Consider the following 15,393-nt stretch of genomic DNA (forward strand, 5'->3'; position numbering starts at 1 on the left):
CTAGGATAGCAAAACTATTCTCAGCAATAAAAGAACCTCTGGTGGAATCACCATGCCTGACCTCAAGCTGTACTACAGAGCAATTGTGATAAAAACTGCATGGTACTGGTATAGTGAACAACAAGTAGATCAATGGAATAGAATTGAAGACCCAGAAATGAATCCACACACCTATGGTTCCTTGATCTTTGACAAGGGAGCTAAAACCATCCAGTGGAAAAAAGACAGCATTTTCAACAAATGGTGCTTGCACAAGTGGCAGTTATCATGTAGAAGAATGAGAATTGATCCATTCTTATCTCCTTGTACAAACTTCAAGTCTAAGTGGATCGTAGAACTCCACATAAAACCAGAGACACTGAAATTTATGGAGGAGAAAGTGGGGGAAAGCCTTGAAGATATGAGCACTGGGGAAAAATTCATAAACAGAATAGCAATTGCTTGTGCTATAAGATCAAGAATTGACAAGTGAGACCTCATGAAATTGCAAAGCTTCTGTAAGGCAAAGGACACTGTCAATAAGACAAAAAGGCCACCAAAAGATTGGGAAAGGATTTTTTACCAATCCTAAATGTGATAGGGGACTAATATCCACTATATACAAAGAGCTCAAGAAGCTGGACTCCAGAAATTCAAATAACCCCATTAAAATGGGGTACAGAGCTAAATAAACAATTCTCAAATGAGGAATAATGAAGGGCTGAGAAGCATCTAAAGAAATGTTCAACATCCTTAATCATCAGGGAAATGCAAATCAAAACAACCTTGAGATCCCACCTCACTCCAGTCAGAATGGCTAAGATCAAAAATTCAGGTGACAGCAGATGCTGGTGAGGATGTGGATAAAGAGGAACACTCCTCCATTGCTGGTGGGATTGCAAGCTTGTACAACCACTCTGGAAATTAGTCCTGTGGTTCCTCAGAAAATTCGACATAGTACTACCGAAGATCCAGAAATACCTTTCCTGGGCTTATACTGAGAAGATGTTCCAACTAGTAATAAGGACACATGCTCCACTATGTTCATAACAGCCTTATTTATAATAGCTAGAAGCTGGAAAGAACCCAGATGTACCTCAACAGAGGAATGGATACAGAAAATGTGATACATTTACACAATGGAGTGCTACTCAGGTATTACAAAGAATTTATGAAATTCTTGGGCAAATGGATGCATCTGGAGGATATCATCCTTAGTGAGGTAACCCAATCACAAAAGAAGTCACCTGATATCCACTCACTGATAAGTGGTTATTAGCCCATATGCTTAGAATACCGAAGATACAATTTGCAAAACACAAGAAAATCAAAAAGAATGAAGGCCAAAGTGTGGATACTTCACTCCTCCTTAGAATAGGGAACAAAACACCCATGGAAGGAGTTACAGAGAAAAAGTTTGGAGATAAGACAAAAGGATGGATCATCCGGAGACTACCCCACCTGGGGATCCATCCCATAATCAGCCACCAAACCCAGACACTATTGCATTTGCCAGCAAGATTTTGCTGAAGGACCCTGAGATAACTATCTCGAGTGATGCTATGCCAGTGCCTGGCAAATACAGAAGTGGATGCTCACAGTCATCTATAGGATGGAACACAGGGCCCCCAATGGAGGAGCTAGAGAAAGTACCCAAGGAGCTGAAGGGGTCTGCAACCCTATAGGTGGAACAACAATATGAACTAACCAGTACCCCCAGAGCTCATGTCTCTAGCTGCATATGTAGCAGAAGATGACCTAGTTGGCCATCATTGGTCTTGCAAACTTTATATGCTCCAGTACAGGGGAATGCCAGGACCAAGAAATGGGAGTGGGTGGGTAGGGGAGGAGGGTGGTGGGAGGGTATAGGGAACTTTTGGGATAGCATTTTGAATGTAAATAAAGAAAATATCTTTAAAAAAAGAAAGAAAGAAAGAAAGAAAGAAAGAAAGAAAGAAAGAAAGAAAGAAAGAAAGAAAGGAAGGAAGAAAGAAAGGGATGCACATAAACATGCAAGAGACCTATAGAACTCCAATTAGATTGGACCAGAAAAGATATTCCTCCCATCACATAATAGTCAAAACACCAAATGCATAAAACAAAGAAAGAATATTAAAAGCAGTAAGGGGAAAAGGTCATTAACATATAAAGGCACTATCAGAATTACACCAGATTTCTCACCAGAGAGTATGAAAGCTAGAAGATGCTGGGCAGATGCCATATAGACTCTAAGAGAACACAAATGCCAGCCCAGGCTACTATACCCAGCAAAACTCACAATTACCATAGATGAAGAAACCAAGATATTCCATGACACAACCAAATTTACACAATATCTTTCCACAAATCCAGCCCTACAAAGGATAATAGATGGAAAACTTCAACACAAAGAAAGAATCTATACCCAAGAAAAAGCAGGAAAGTAATCTTCTTTAAACAAACCCAAAAGAAGATAGCCACACAAACATAAAAATAACTTTAAAAAATAACAGGAAGCCACAATCACTATTCCTTAATATCTCTTAACATCAATGGACTCAATTCTCCAAAAAAAAGACATAAACTAACAGACTGGATACATAAACAGGATCCAGCATTTTCCTGCATACAGGAAACACATCTCAGTGTCAAAGGCAGACACTACCTCAGAGTAAATGTCCAAATGAATGGTCCCAAGAAACAAGCTGAAATAGCCATTCTAATAACAAATAAAATCAACTTTCAGCCAAAAGTTACCAAAAAGGATAAGGAAGGACACTTCATACTCATCAAAGGAAAAATCTACCAAGACGAACTCTCAATTCTGAACATCTAAGCTCCAAATACAAGGGCACCCACATTCATAAAAGAAACTTTACTTAAGCACAAAACACTCATTGCACCTCCCACAAGAATAGTGGGAGACTTCAATATCCACTCTCATCAATGGACAGATGAAGGAAACACAAACTAAAAAGAGACACAGTGAAACTAACTGAAGTTGTGGACCAAATGGATTTGACAGGTATGTATAGAAAATTTCATCCTAAACAAAAGAATATACCTTTTTCTCAGAACCTCATGGTACCTTCTCCAAAACTGACAATATAATCGGTCACAGAACAGATACAAGAAGATTGAAATAATCCCATGCATCCTATCAGATCACCATGGACAATGGAAGTCTTCAATAGCAACAAAAAACCAAACCAAACCAAAACAAAACAAAAAAATCAAAGCAAAAACCAGAAAGCCAGCATACACATGGAAGCTGAACAATGATTCCCTACTCAATGATAACTTGGCCATGGAAGAAATAAAGAAAGAAATTAAACTTTTTAGAATTTAATGAAATGAGAGCACAACATACCAAACTTATGGGATATAATGAAAGCAGTGCTAAGAGGGAAACTCATAGCTCTGAGTGCCTCCAAAAAGAAACTGGAGAGATCGTACACTACCAGTTTAACAGCACACCTGAAAGCTCTAGAAGAAAAAGTAGCAAATACACCCTAAAGGAGTAGATGGCAGGAAATAATCAAACTCAAGGCTGAAATCAAGCAAAAGAGGAGTTGGTTCTTTGAGAAAATCAACAAGATAGATAAACCCTTAGCCAGACTAACCAGAGGGCACAGAGACAGTATCCAAATGAACAAAAATCAGAAATGAAAAGGAAGATATAACAACAGAAACTGAACAAGTTCAAAAAATCATCAGATCCTACTACAAAATCCTATATTCAACAAAACTGGAAAATCTGGATGAAATGGACAATTTCTAGACAGATGCCAGGTGTCAAAATTAAATCAGGATCAGATAAACCACCTAAACCGTCCCATAACCCCTAAAGAAATAGCAGCAGTCATTAAAAGTCTCCCAATGAAAAGAAACCCAGGACCAGATGGGTTTAGTATAGAATGGTATCAGAACTTCAAAGAAGACCTAATATCAGTACTTTTCAAACTATTCCACAAAATAGAAACAGAAGGAACACTACCCAATTCATTCTATGAAGCCACAGTTACACTGCGCATTCTCCCTTGGAGATGGAATGGTTTCTGTATAATTAGGATCTTGTCAGTTTCCTTTCATAGAGGACTTCATAAGAAATTTTTTTTCTACTTCTATCGTGTTTAATGTTCCAAATAGATTTTGAAAATTGGTTGAGTACATATTACTTTTAATTTCAGAAGTTATCATGTATATTTAAGAGGCATTTAACTATTTTAAATTACCTTGATGACTTAAAAAACCATCATATTGCACATTTAAATAGTTTCCATTATATCTCATTTTTTAAAAATGTACACAAATTCATGTAAAACTAAACTTTCCCCAAATCTGAATTCAAATGCAAGCATAACATAGGTCCAGGCATACATGCACACATAACTACAAAAGCAGATATATGCAGATGTGTTTAAAGTTTAGTACTGACAGTGTGCACAGTCACTAATTATAGTAAGAAGTGAAATTTCATGTCACATTATACTAGTGCATCTTTTGAAGTTTGTATACTGATCATGTATTTTCTATTTTAAATAAGGAATAAAAGTGAGTTGTAAAATAGAAATGAACAGACTAACACATTGTACGAATGGAACCTTGTTCTTTTGCTTCTATTACCTCACAGTTCAATTAATTTGGACAATTGTTAACAGGTTTTTTATTTTAGTTCTCTCCCTCTCTCTCCTTCCTCCCCTCCTCTCCTCACCTCTTTCTTTCTCCCTCCCTTCCCCCCCCCACTGTGTGTGTATGTGTGTGCATGCTTGTGTTTTGTCTGAATGTATACATGTGCCATATGTGTGCATGGTGCCCATAGAATCAAAATAAGGAGTCTCATCCCTTAGAACTGAAGTTACAAATGGTAGTGAGACACTATGAGGATGTTGGGAATCAAATCCAGGTCTCCTACAAGAGTAGCAAATGCTCTTAATTGCGGAACTGTCTATATACTTTCAATGTGGAGAACATGTTAAATTACCTAATTTTATATACAGAGGATTATAGAGAGACTTCTGATGTTTGGAACAAGCGTTCCTTAATTAAATAAAAAATGTGTTCATTCTAAAAAAAAAAAAATGAAATGAAATCAGAAGCTTAAAAAAAAGATCACCTCTAATGCCCCCTAGAGACTTGATGAGCAAACCCACAAACCTTAAAGGTCAGTTCATCCCTATGTCTGAGTCACAGGTCAAGGGACAGGACAGAACAGAATTGGACATGTTGTTGCAGAGATGAGGATGTATAGAGTTTATGGTTCCATTTGATCGGATTCCAAGGGGTCCTGTGACACAGCTAACTGATTATGAAAATGTTTTTCTTGAACCTCTAATAATATTCTGTTTCATCGCTTCTTAGTATATTTTAAATTAAGACTGCTATTAACTTAAGCTTTTGATAGAACTGACAGTTCACATAACAGTAAAGCCTAAAGTGTCACTGAAATTCAAACATTATTTCACTCTAAAATCTTAGAGCCTGTTCCGACTTATGCTTATTCTGATAAAGAAAGCTACTTCTGTGAAATAAAATAATAGAAAGACTTACTTGAGGCATTCATTGGTATGGTTTCCTGGGAAGAAAAGAGCAGAGGCAAAGAGAAAAAACATACATGCATGTCATTTAATTTTTTCTAAATTCAGAAGGAAATATCATACAATTGCCTGAGATTATGACCACACACACACACATACAAAGAAACTAGCCTTTGTGGTTAAGATGAGCTCTTTCAGTCATTCAATTTTGATTCTGAAAGGTTCCACCCTCCTGTGTTAGATACAATGTAGCAATAGCTCCCACCAGCTGGAAAGAGCCATACATGGCCATTAGGTGGAGTTTGTTTGTTTGTTTGTTTGTTTGTTTTCGAGACAGGTTTTCTCTGTATAGCCTTGGCTGTTCTGGAACTCACTCTGTAAACCAGGCTGGCCTCGAATTCAGAAATCCGTCTGTCTCTGCCTCCCATGTGCTGGATTTTAAGAGCAAAATCTTTGCTGGGGGTTGGAAATCCGAGTCCCGTGCTTTAGCCAATGGCATTTCCACAAAACAGGGAACTTTGCACATCCCTGCCCAGCTCACACTGGTAGGTTTCCATGCCCCTTCATTGCTCCCTACAGTATTTATGTAAAACCTTATAAGGATTTATTTCATTCTCGTAAGTATCTCTTGTAAGCTTGCCTTCAGAAGCCCACTCCCCTGTTTTGAGAAACCAATGCAAACAACCCAACTATACCTGGGATTCACGCACAATCATAAACTTTAATGCACGGCTTTAATCTTAAACTGTGCTCCTTAATCATGTCCCCCGCCCGTGATGACACATGTGTGCATGGGTGCTGTGATAATTCAGTCTAGCATCATTCCCTGGAAGCAGCGGGTAGGCTGACAGCAACCTTGATAAATAAGTCATTGTAAATGCTGAAGGCAACATATGAATACTGGTTGATTAAATCTGCTGGTGACTCTGAGTGCTCATCTGGGTCAGCAGGAGTCAGAAAACAACTGCTTCCCCTATTAAACTCTGGTAAGAGTCTTTAACAAGTTCCATTATCTTTTCCAATACCATGCTTTATTGTGCAGCTCAGTAGAGAGTGGGGATGGTCTTATATTTGAGAAAGAAATGTACAGGTCAGATCCAGTTCCATCTAGACCCAAATGACTATAGGAGACAGACCCTTTTTTGTGTAGCACCCCACAAAACTTAGTAATAAATTAGCTTTGGTGTGTTAATTCAAATGTTCTTCTAACATGGGCATGGAGGGACTCGCATTTGTTTTAAAGAAAGTGCTAATTGCATTTGTCTTAAATAAAGTGCTAATTGGTTGTTGTATGCATTTGCATACTCACATGACTGGAGAATCTAGATTCAGGGTCATCCTGTCTCCTTTTCCAGCACTTTCTTTTCCGGCACTTTCGATATATAAATACTGAAAGATCGAAGAGATTTCTGTCAGACTCAAATGCCATTCTTAGGAAATCCTCACACTAAGAGAGCTGAGGTGACAAGACAGTTTCTTGTTCCAGCAACACAGGGAGAGACTAGAAGATTCTGAGTCACTGAAAGTTGGTGTATCTTATCATTGCTGTGCTTCGAGATGGTTTTTCAGAATAACTCCAATGATATCCAGCTTTCCCTTAACTACTGATATTATTAAGTAATCTTTGAAGGAAACACGTTGTCATAGATTTTAAATTAAAGACACAAAATAAGAAGGAGTGATTTTTTTAAAGTAATAACTTAAAGTAAATAGGTTGTAGAGTAAGGACAGGCACAGAGAAGGCCAGGTTTACTGGCTGTCATTATAACAGCCACCTGGCTTTCTGGGATTTCTCAATGGGCACAGTGGCTACTTCTCAGGTCACTTTAATCTACATTTTGAACAAACTTAGGACTTACCAAGTGGTATTAACAAAACAAGGATGGTCAACAACCATAGGTGATTTCTGGAACCTGCGAATATTGGATATTTTGTATGAAATTAAGTAATTTTTTTAGACAAGGCAGATCTTTGTTCTCTCAATCAATAATAAACCAATGATCTTTTTATTCTGGCATGTGAGGAAGGAAATGGGAAAGGAATGTAGTCATAAAACCAAGTGATTACTTTGTTTCCTGCATTTTGTATTGCTGGTTGCTGTGCACGGCTCAAGGGTTCCATGTTCACACCTAGGGGGAGAAGGAAAAAGAAACTCAGAAGGCCTGAGTAGATTCCTTCCCCATTTTCCCAATGTACATTACAGATTAGGGATACTTTTATCTGTCCTCTCATTCCCCCATTTGTGTCTTTTCAGATATTTCTAGATCGCCATCTAAAATTCACACAAACTAAGGAGTGTGACTGAGTGGTTGAAAATCTTAAATCTAGTTTAAGACATAGGGGCTAGAGAAATGGCTCAGTGGTTAGGGGCGTTGGCTGCCCATGAAGAAGAAGGTGTAGTTCCCAGAACACACACCTAACAGCCCACGGCCTTCTGTAACTCCCACTCCAGGGCATCCAGCAGCATCTTCTGGCCCTCCTCAGCACCACAGTCACATGCATATCGCTGGGCCCCATATTTAAAAACTAAATTGGTGACACATTGAGTTCTTAAGATATAAGAGCTAAAAATAAGCTATTTTTAAAAAATAACTTATCAAGAACAATTTCCAAAAAATGTTTTAAAAACCCTTAAAACTGCCTGCTGGTAGCCACCAACTAAGATGCTGCCCAGGGCCCCAGCAGGCAGTGCTCAGGACAGTGAAGAGGCACTTGGGGGGGTTTCTTCAGCTAACTAACCTCTGCAGGTTCACAACCTACCTTTTCCTGAAACCTAAACAGGCAAGGGTGGGAAAGCAGTTGACCTGCAGGAGCCTGAATCTGAAATCTCACCAACAGCACAGAGATAATTACGCTATCTACCTCAAAGAGTGCCAGTGAGAAGAAAATTAAATCGTGATTATAAAGTATATGGAGCTTATATTGTGTTATTGCTGAACGCAATTAGCTACTTCCCCACAATCTATACCTTGACTCTCATCACTCTCAGACACTTGGGGCTGGTGAGGGAGGCAACACAAATGCTTTTCCCAATAGTAAAATATAAAGCAGCATGTCTCTAATACAGCTAGCATTAATACATTTAGTATTAGATGAACAGCCAGAAGGCTCTGAAGGTGAGTTACAGGTTTAAGGAATGCCAAGGAAATAGCCATTATAAACATTTTGTACAATGTCAGCCTCTTACAAAACAAAAGCTACTTTTCTTCCAGTGCTGGGAATCGAACCCGAGACTCCTGGAGCATGCCGGACAAGTGATCTACCATTACCATGTACCTACCCATTAGCAAAAGCTGTGTTTGCAAAATGTATTACCTAGTGTGGGTCTCCAGAGAAATGTGGCAGGTGCGCGGAGTTCATTAAAGATTCTTTGCATTTCGTGAGTGAGAAAACTGAAGTCCAGACAGAGTAAGCGATCTGCTCAAACTAGCTCAATTAATCAGCAGACAAGTGGGCTGTACATCCAGACTTTCCAGATTGGAGTCAAAAGTGAACCCCTGTGCATCAAGGCAAAGTCCTTATCCAGCTCCTTCCAAGGCTTTTCTACCCTCCAGCAGATACGGGAGTTTCTTATGCCTCTTAAAGCTGTGGTTCTCTGCCTGAACACACTTCCTACCCACTTGTAGCTGCTGATGCATTTTCCTGCCTCCTCCAGACTCTCACCTTTCAGAGTCAAAAGGACTTCCTGCATAGCTTGCACCAATCCGAGCAAAAATGTCTTATGCATGCCAGACACCATAAGGAGCTGACATGCAATAAGCATTGATTGCTTCGCCCACCCCCACCCCCCAACTTGGCTGTCTTTGCCCTAGAACCAAAACCTTGATGACAGTCACGTGTCTCCCATCACAACTGTAAGCGGCTAGCAACATCCCTTGAACCAGATGGCTTTGGTAAAAGAGCTCAGTGGCGTTCGGTGCCAACTGAGCAAAAGGAGGACAGACAAGAACAGAACTCAGTCCCGAACTCTCATGCAGTGTGGCTCTACTCTCGGAAGGCGGGATGTTCCATCTCATAGCTAGTGTCTTAAGCACTGAATGTTAAAACTTACGAGGCGCAGGGAACACAGTGTTCACAGCCAGAAGAATCGCAGTAGAAGTCTGGTTTGCACTTGCACTTGGTATTCTGGGTCAGGGTGCAGTTTGTTTCCACTTCTAAACCTGGAAAGCCAGTTTAAAAAGTTTTAATTGTAGTAGCTAGTTAACAATAAGTGATGAAAAATGGCCAGGGATGGCATAGTTTTTTGTCTTTTATTTAGATATAGCTATTACACCATCACACTTTTAGGAACAATGTTTACTAACCAAAAGGAAGTACCAACTTGAAAAAGAGCCGTTGATAAATAGATAATCCAGAAGGCCAGACACTGTGTACCATTGCTTAGATGGCAACGCCATGCCTTTAATAGAAAGCCTTGCAACTTAAATACATGGCCTGGAAACCATCGCATCATCATCATCATCATCATCATCATGCTGTTTCATGATAAGCCTGAACTAGGCTTTATCAGACAAATGTTCAGGCCACACTTGGAGATTCTGACTTAATTGTGAGCTGAGATCTAAGCATTAGTATTTCAACAGCTCCTGATGCAGGTTTAATGTATAGCCAGGGTTCTGCATCGATTCTTTATAGGCTAATGTAAAAACCCTATGCCTTAAAAAGAGAGAGAGAGAGAGAAGAGAGAGAAAGAGCTTTAAAATTTGATACCCAGAGTTTTCTTGATGTCAAACCTAAGTACAACTGCTTCTGTCATTTCTTAAAATCCATCCTGGCCTTGAGAAGAAATTGAAATAGCTACAAAAAGCCAGGTCCCCAAATAGAATGATGATAGATGGGATCCCCAAAGATGAAGGGACATCCTTCCCACACCTTGGGTTTCTTTGTTAGGCCATGAACAAGAACTACAGACAAGTTTTAATAGAAGTAGAGGGGGAAAGATTTCTATGGGTGGCTTGGATTGTGGCTGGTGTATCTCTCTTCATCGAGTTATTTAGTCCTTTGCTTCCATTTGGAAGAATCACTGCGAAGGCCTTTAGAATCTATTACCACCTTACAAGATAGCTCCACATTACCCAGCTAGCCTCATTCTGCTCCTTCCTGTATGTCAGCATGGACCAGGGTAAGTGCCAATCTCAAACTGCATGGTTCTATATGGAGGCTCAGGATTGGCCTCTCTAAATTGCATTGTAGATACATACCATGCTCTTCATCACAGAGTGTGCATCTTCTGCATTTATCAGCATAATGTTTCTTGTCCATGTAATCCCTCCCTTCTGTGCATGGGGCACAGGTTGGTGTACTCCCATCCATTGTGCAGTCCTTAACTTTTCGTTCACCTGTCATGAAAAAAATAAATAAGTAAAGAAAGGAAGGAAGGAAGGAAATTAGGAAGAAAGAGAGGAAGGAGGGATGGAGGGATGGAGGGAAGAAGGAAGGAAGGAAGGAAGGAAGGAAGGAAGGAAGGAAGGAAGGAAGGAAAGAAGGAAGGAAGGAAGGAAGGAAGGAAGGAAGGAAGGAAGGAAGGGAAGAAAGAAGGAAAGAAGGAAGGAAGGAAGGAAGGAAGGAAGGAAGGAAGGAAGGAAAGAAGGAAGGGAAGAAGAAAGGAAAGAAGGGAAGAAGGAAGGAAGGGAAGAAGGAATGAAGGAAGGGAAGAAGGAAGGAAGGAAGGAAGGAAGGAAGGAAGGAAGGAAGGAAGGAAGGGAAGAAGGAAGGAAGGAAGGAAGGGAAGAAAGAAGGAAAGAAGGAAGGAAGGAAGGAAGGAAAGAAGGAAGGAAGGGAAGAAGAAAGGAAAGAAGGGAAGAAGGAAGGAAGGGAAGAAGGAATGAAGGAAGGGAAGAAGGAAGGAAGGAAGGAAGGAAGGAAGGAAGGAAGGAAGGAAGGAAGGAAGGAAGGAAGGAAGGAATTGAATTTCTGGAGTCAGGGCAGTCTCCAAGTTAACATTAGGCAAAGTATGTAAGGATGATAATAAAGAATCTTAACATCAGGAGACGCTGTGTTAGGCTGATTATATGCAAATGCAATGTAAAAGACAGACAGCTATTTGGGGGGAAAAAATCACATCCAGAGCCAGCAGGAAGAGATACTCGCTTGCCCCTCACCACCTGTGGCACTCAGCAGCACACTCACTGCATCTCTCCTGGGCAGCACAGTAGAGCTGACCCACCATGTTGGGGTTACGGGTGAGGGAGAGTGTGCATGTGGGAGACCCAGTTCTGTCTCTTGTCTGCTGTGTGGTGGCTTCAACAAAGGAGAGATCCCCTCACCTCCCTTTTGCCCAGCCTCTGGTGGCAGGCTGAAGAGCTGGACCCCAACAGGATCACAAGAGAAGATCTGTCCCTGCCCTTTATCTGCTGCCGCCCTTGGGAGAGCCAGCCCTGCACCTTGCCTGGGCAACACAAGAGAGCTGGCCCTGGGTGTGGAAGATGCAGGTGAGCCTCCCGGCCCTAAGGGCATGAGTGGAGGAGAGCCAGTTCTACCTCCTGTCTGCTGAGTGGTGGCACGGATGAGGGAAAGACACCCTCTTCCCTTCCCTTGTCCATCACCATCTAAGGCAGACATGAGACCTCGCCCAGGATTATGAGAGCAGGAGAACTGGCCATATCCCTCACTAACAGCAACTCTTGGGAGAGCAGGCTATGCATCTCACCTGGCTAGCAGAGTACAGCTGAGCCAGGCCTGAGGGTGTGAGAACATGGGAGCTGTCAGGCTGACCAGCTCAGATACCTCTCGGACCCAGATCAGGGTCTTTGCATTGGCCCACCTCCACATCCATCCCACGGATGAACTGTTAGAGTACATGAAGGGGCTAGTCTTACAGACTCCAAACTACAGTATCTCCATGATACAGGGCAACAACAGGCTATCTGAGGAGTCACAGTGAGGTTTCAGTACTGACAGAGTAAGAGAAGCCAATCAAAGGCCTCATACCACACCAGTATGTCATTGGAACGAACTTTTGCAAAGAAAGAAATGTGGACAAGAGGGAATACTGTGGGATACATTGACACTACAGCTTCCACAAGAAGATTGCCTCTCAGGCCCTGGAGGTTACAAGGGTGGAGGGTAGAGATGAAGGAAGGGGGAGGGGAGTGGGATGCATGATAGGAAATTCACAAAGAACCAATAGAAAGTTAAAAGAAAAAAAAAAGCCAGGAAGCCTTCAATAAAAAGCCAAACAATATTCTTATAAAAGTAAGGTAGTTAAGCAGGATGGTGGTGGCTCACGCCTTTAATCAAGGCAGCCTGGTCTACAGATCCAGTTCCAGGACAACCAGTGCTACCCAAATAAACCCTGTCTCAAAAGAAAAAAATTATTAGGATAGTTAGCCACAGGAACATACGAGTAAAGGGTCAATTCAAGTGACCAGATGCACTTCTGTGAAAGGAAGGAGAGGCCAGATCATGGAGGTGGCTGTCCTTGGCCACTGAGATTACTGAATAAACTCACTGTGTTCTGATTCTCATTGTGTCTTTCAAAGTCCACAAAACCTGCTCATAGACAATGCAGTTTAAGGAAAAGAGCACTGGAAGTTTCTAGAAATATTGATCAAAATTGAAGTAGTTGTGAAATCTTTGATAGAGCACTTCATGTCTGTAAGCCCAAGTTTTTGTCACACAAATAATGAGGACTTCTCTGTCTTTATGGTCAGAACCATGCCCAGGCCACAGAATAAATATTCACAGTTTTTCTTCTCTCCCCTTTCAGTTTCTTTTCCAGGAACACAGGACTTCTTTTGTAGACAAAAACAAACCTCTAATAAATTTTGTTTACTGTTTGTTTGTTATTATCACGAACAATTTGAAATACCCATTCATCTTTTGCTTTGATTTATTAAAGTAAGTCATTCTTTTTCTATGATTAAGCATTATAGAGCAATGCCTCCTGAAAAGGTCACATATTTCACAAGCGTCTACTAAATGCCTGTTGCGTGCTAAGGGTGTTCTAGGAACTGAAGGAAGTCCCACTAGAAGTAAGACAAGAGATTAGCCTCCAGGGCATTCACCTTCTCAGGCAGAGATGCTAAGCAGCAGCCAGTGCAGCCAGTGCAGCCAGAAGCTGGGGTCAGTGAGTAATGGGCTCAGTGCAGCAAATGTACAGGGAAATGTAGCAAGATGCAGTAACTAGCAAATCTAGTCATTAACAGTGTAACTAACAATTAACTCTAGCCAGGAATACAAATGACAAACGCAGTCAAATCTGCTCCACATGGACACAGCAGCAAATGGAATCTATGCTGTGTTTCCTAGGGCACGGCTTGGTGAATTACCTCATAGGATTCCTGCTGACGAAGCACAATATTTACTTGATAAGTCAATGAGTAAAGTGAAAATATGGGTGACCTTTTGTAACCTTTTAGTAAACAGAAGCAAGTCTGCTTTTAAAAAGTAAAGCAAGAGAGTCTGGAGCAAAATTAAAATAGCGCCTCAGAGCCAGACAGCCCCACAGTAGTGCTTTGCAGGGGGACCAGAACAGAGGAGGCACTGCGCTTCCTGCAGGCGGCACGGCACTGCTGTTTAAGGGAACTGAAATATCTCAAGAGCTAGGTAGTAGAACATGCCTAGCGTTATATGGATACAATTAACCACAGGTTCTTTCCTCTAAAGTGCACAATCTAAATTTACAAAAATACAAAAAAATAAATGGTTATTTCCTTGAACATAAGGTTTCTAAATGTATCATTTTCTGATAGTAACACACACATATTTATTGCAGAAAATTTGGAAAAGCTAGGAAAATGTTAAAAGCTCCTACATAGCAGCTGCCTTGATATATTTATGGTCTAATTTTGTTGCATTTCTATGTATACAAATAAACCAAAATATATCATATATATGTATGTATATATATATATATATATATATATATATATATACATATACATGCATACATACATGTTTAGAAGCACCAGATAAGTGTGTGTGTATATACATACATACCTATATAGAAGTAACAGATAAGTGTGTGTGTACATACATACACACCTATATAGAAGTAACAGATAAGTGTGTGTGTATATACATACATGTATAGAAGCAACAGATAAGTGTGTATGTCTATACATACACAATACATACACATATAGAAGCAACAAATAAGTATGTATATATGTGTGTATATAATATAAGAAATGCACTGTTGGATTCATCCTACTGGATATCAAGATGTGATAAAGGCTTTTCAAGTATTAAATTTTTATTTATTTTTTAAAGTTTTGTATTTGTATACAGTGCATCTTAATCAGAAACATCATAAATGGGACCTCATGAAACTGAAAAGTTTCTTTAAGGCAAAGGACACTGTCAATTAGACAAAGCAGCAACTTACAGAATAGGAAAATATTTTTACCAACTCCACATCAGATAGAAGTCTAATATCCAAAACATATAAAGAAGTTAAGAAACTATCTATATAAACCTCCAAATAATCCAATTTCAAATGGGACACAGATCTAAACAGAGAATTATCAACACAGGAATCTCAAATGGTTGAGAAACACTTAAGTAAATGTTTACCATTCTTAGCCATCAGGGGAATACAAATTAAAACTACTTTGCGATTCCATCTTACATCCATCAGAATGGCTAAGATCAACAACACAAGTGAGAGCTCATGCTGGTGAGATGAGGAGCAAGGAGAACACTTTTCCATTGCTGGCGAAGTGCAAACTTGTACAGCCATACAGAAATCAATATGGCAGGTCTTCAGAAAATCGGGAATCAATCTACCTCAAGGTCCAGTTATACCACTCTTGCTCTACCCCAACAAAGCTCCATGCTATCACAAGGACACTTGCTCCAATATGTTCACTGAAGCTTTATTTGTAATAGCCAATAAACAACCTAGATGTCTATCAATAGAGAAATGGAAAGAGAAAGATGTGGTAGTGCACACAAT

The 15,393-nt window shown here is 40.2% G+C and overlaps 1 protein-coding gene across 1 annotated transcript in view; it reads right to left on the reverse strand.

Moving 5' to 3' along the window:
• Window positions 1–15,393, reverse strand: part of Fas (Fas cell surface death receptor) — a 35,210-nt gene that overhangs the window by 2,348 nt on the left and 17,469 nt on the right. Inside the window, exons 3-8 of the mRNA XM_021151977.2 lie at window positions 10,697–10,834; window positions 9,547–9,655; window positions 7,563–7,624; window positions 7,355–7,408; window positions 6,805–6,884; window positions 5,509–5,533 (exon numbers count right to left, since the gene is read on the reverse strand). Of these exons, the coding sequence (XP_021007636.1) occupies window positions 5,509–5,533; window positions 6,805–6,884; window positions 7,355–7,408; window positions 7,563–7,624; window positions 9,547–9,655; window positions 10,697–10,834 (468 nt within the window). The remainder of the gene's footprint in view (window positions 1–5,508; window positions 5,534–6,804; window positions 6,885–7,354; window positions 7,409–7,562; window positions 7,625–9,546; window positions 9,656–10,696; window positions 10,835–15,393) is intronic.

The sequence above is a fragment of the Mus caroli genome, unplaced genomic scaffold (assembly GCF_978045245.1).
Source record: "Mus caroli unplaced genomic scaffold, Mus_caroli_1 scaffold_20, whole genome shotgun sequence".
Lineage (NCBI taxonomy): Eukaryota > Metazoa > Chordata > Mammalia > Rodentia > Muridae > Mus > Mus caroli.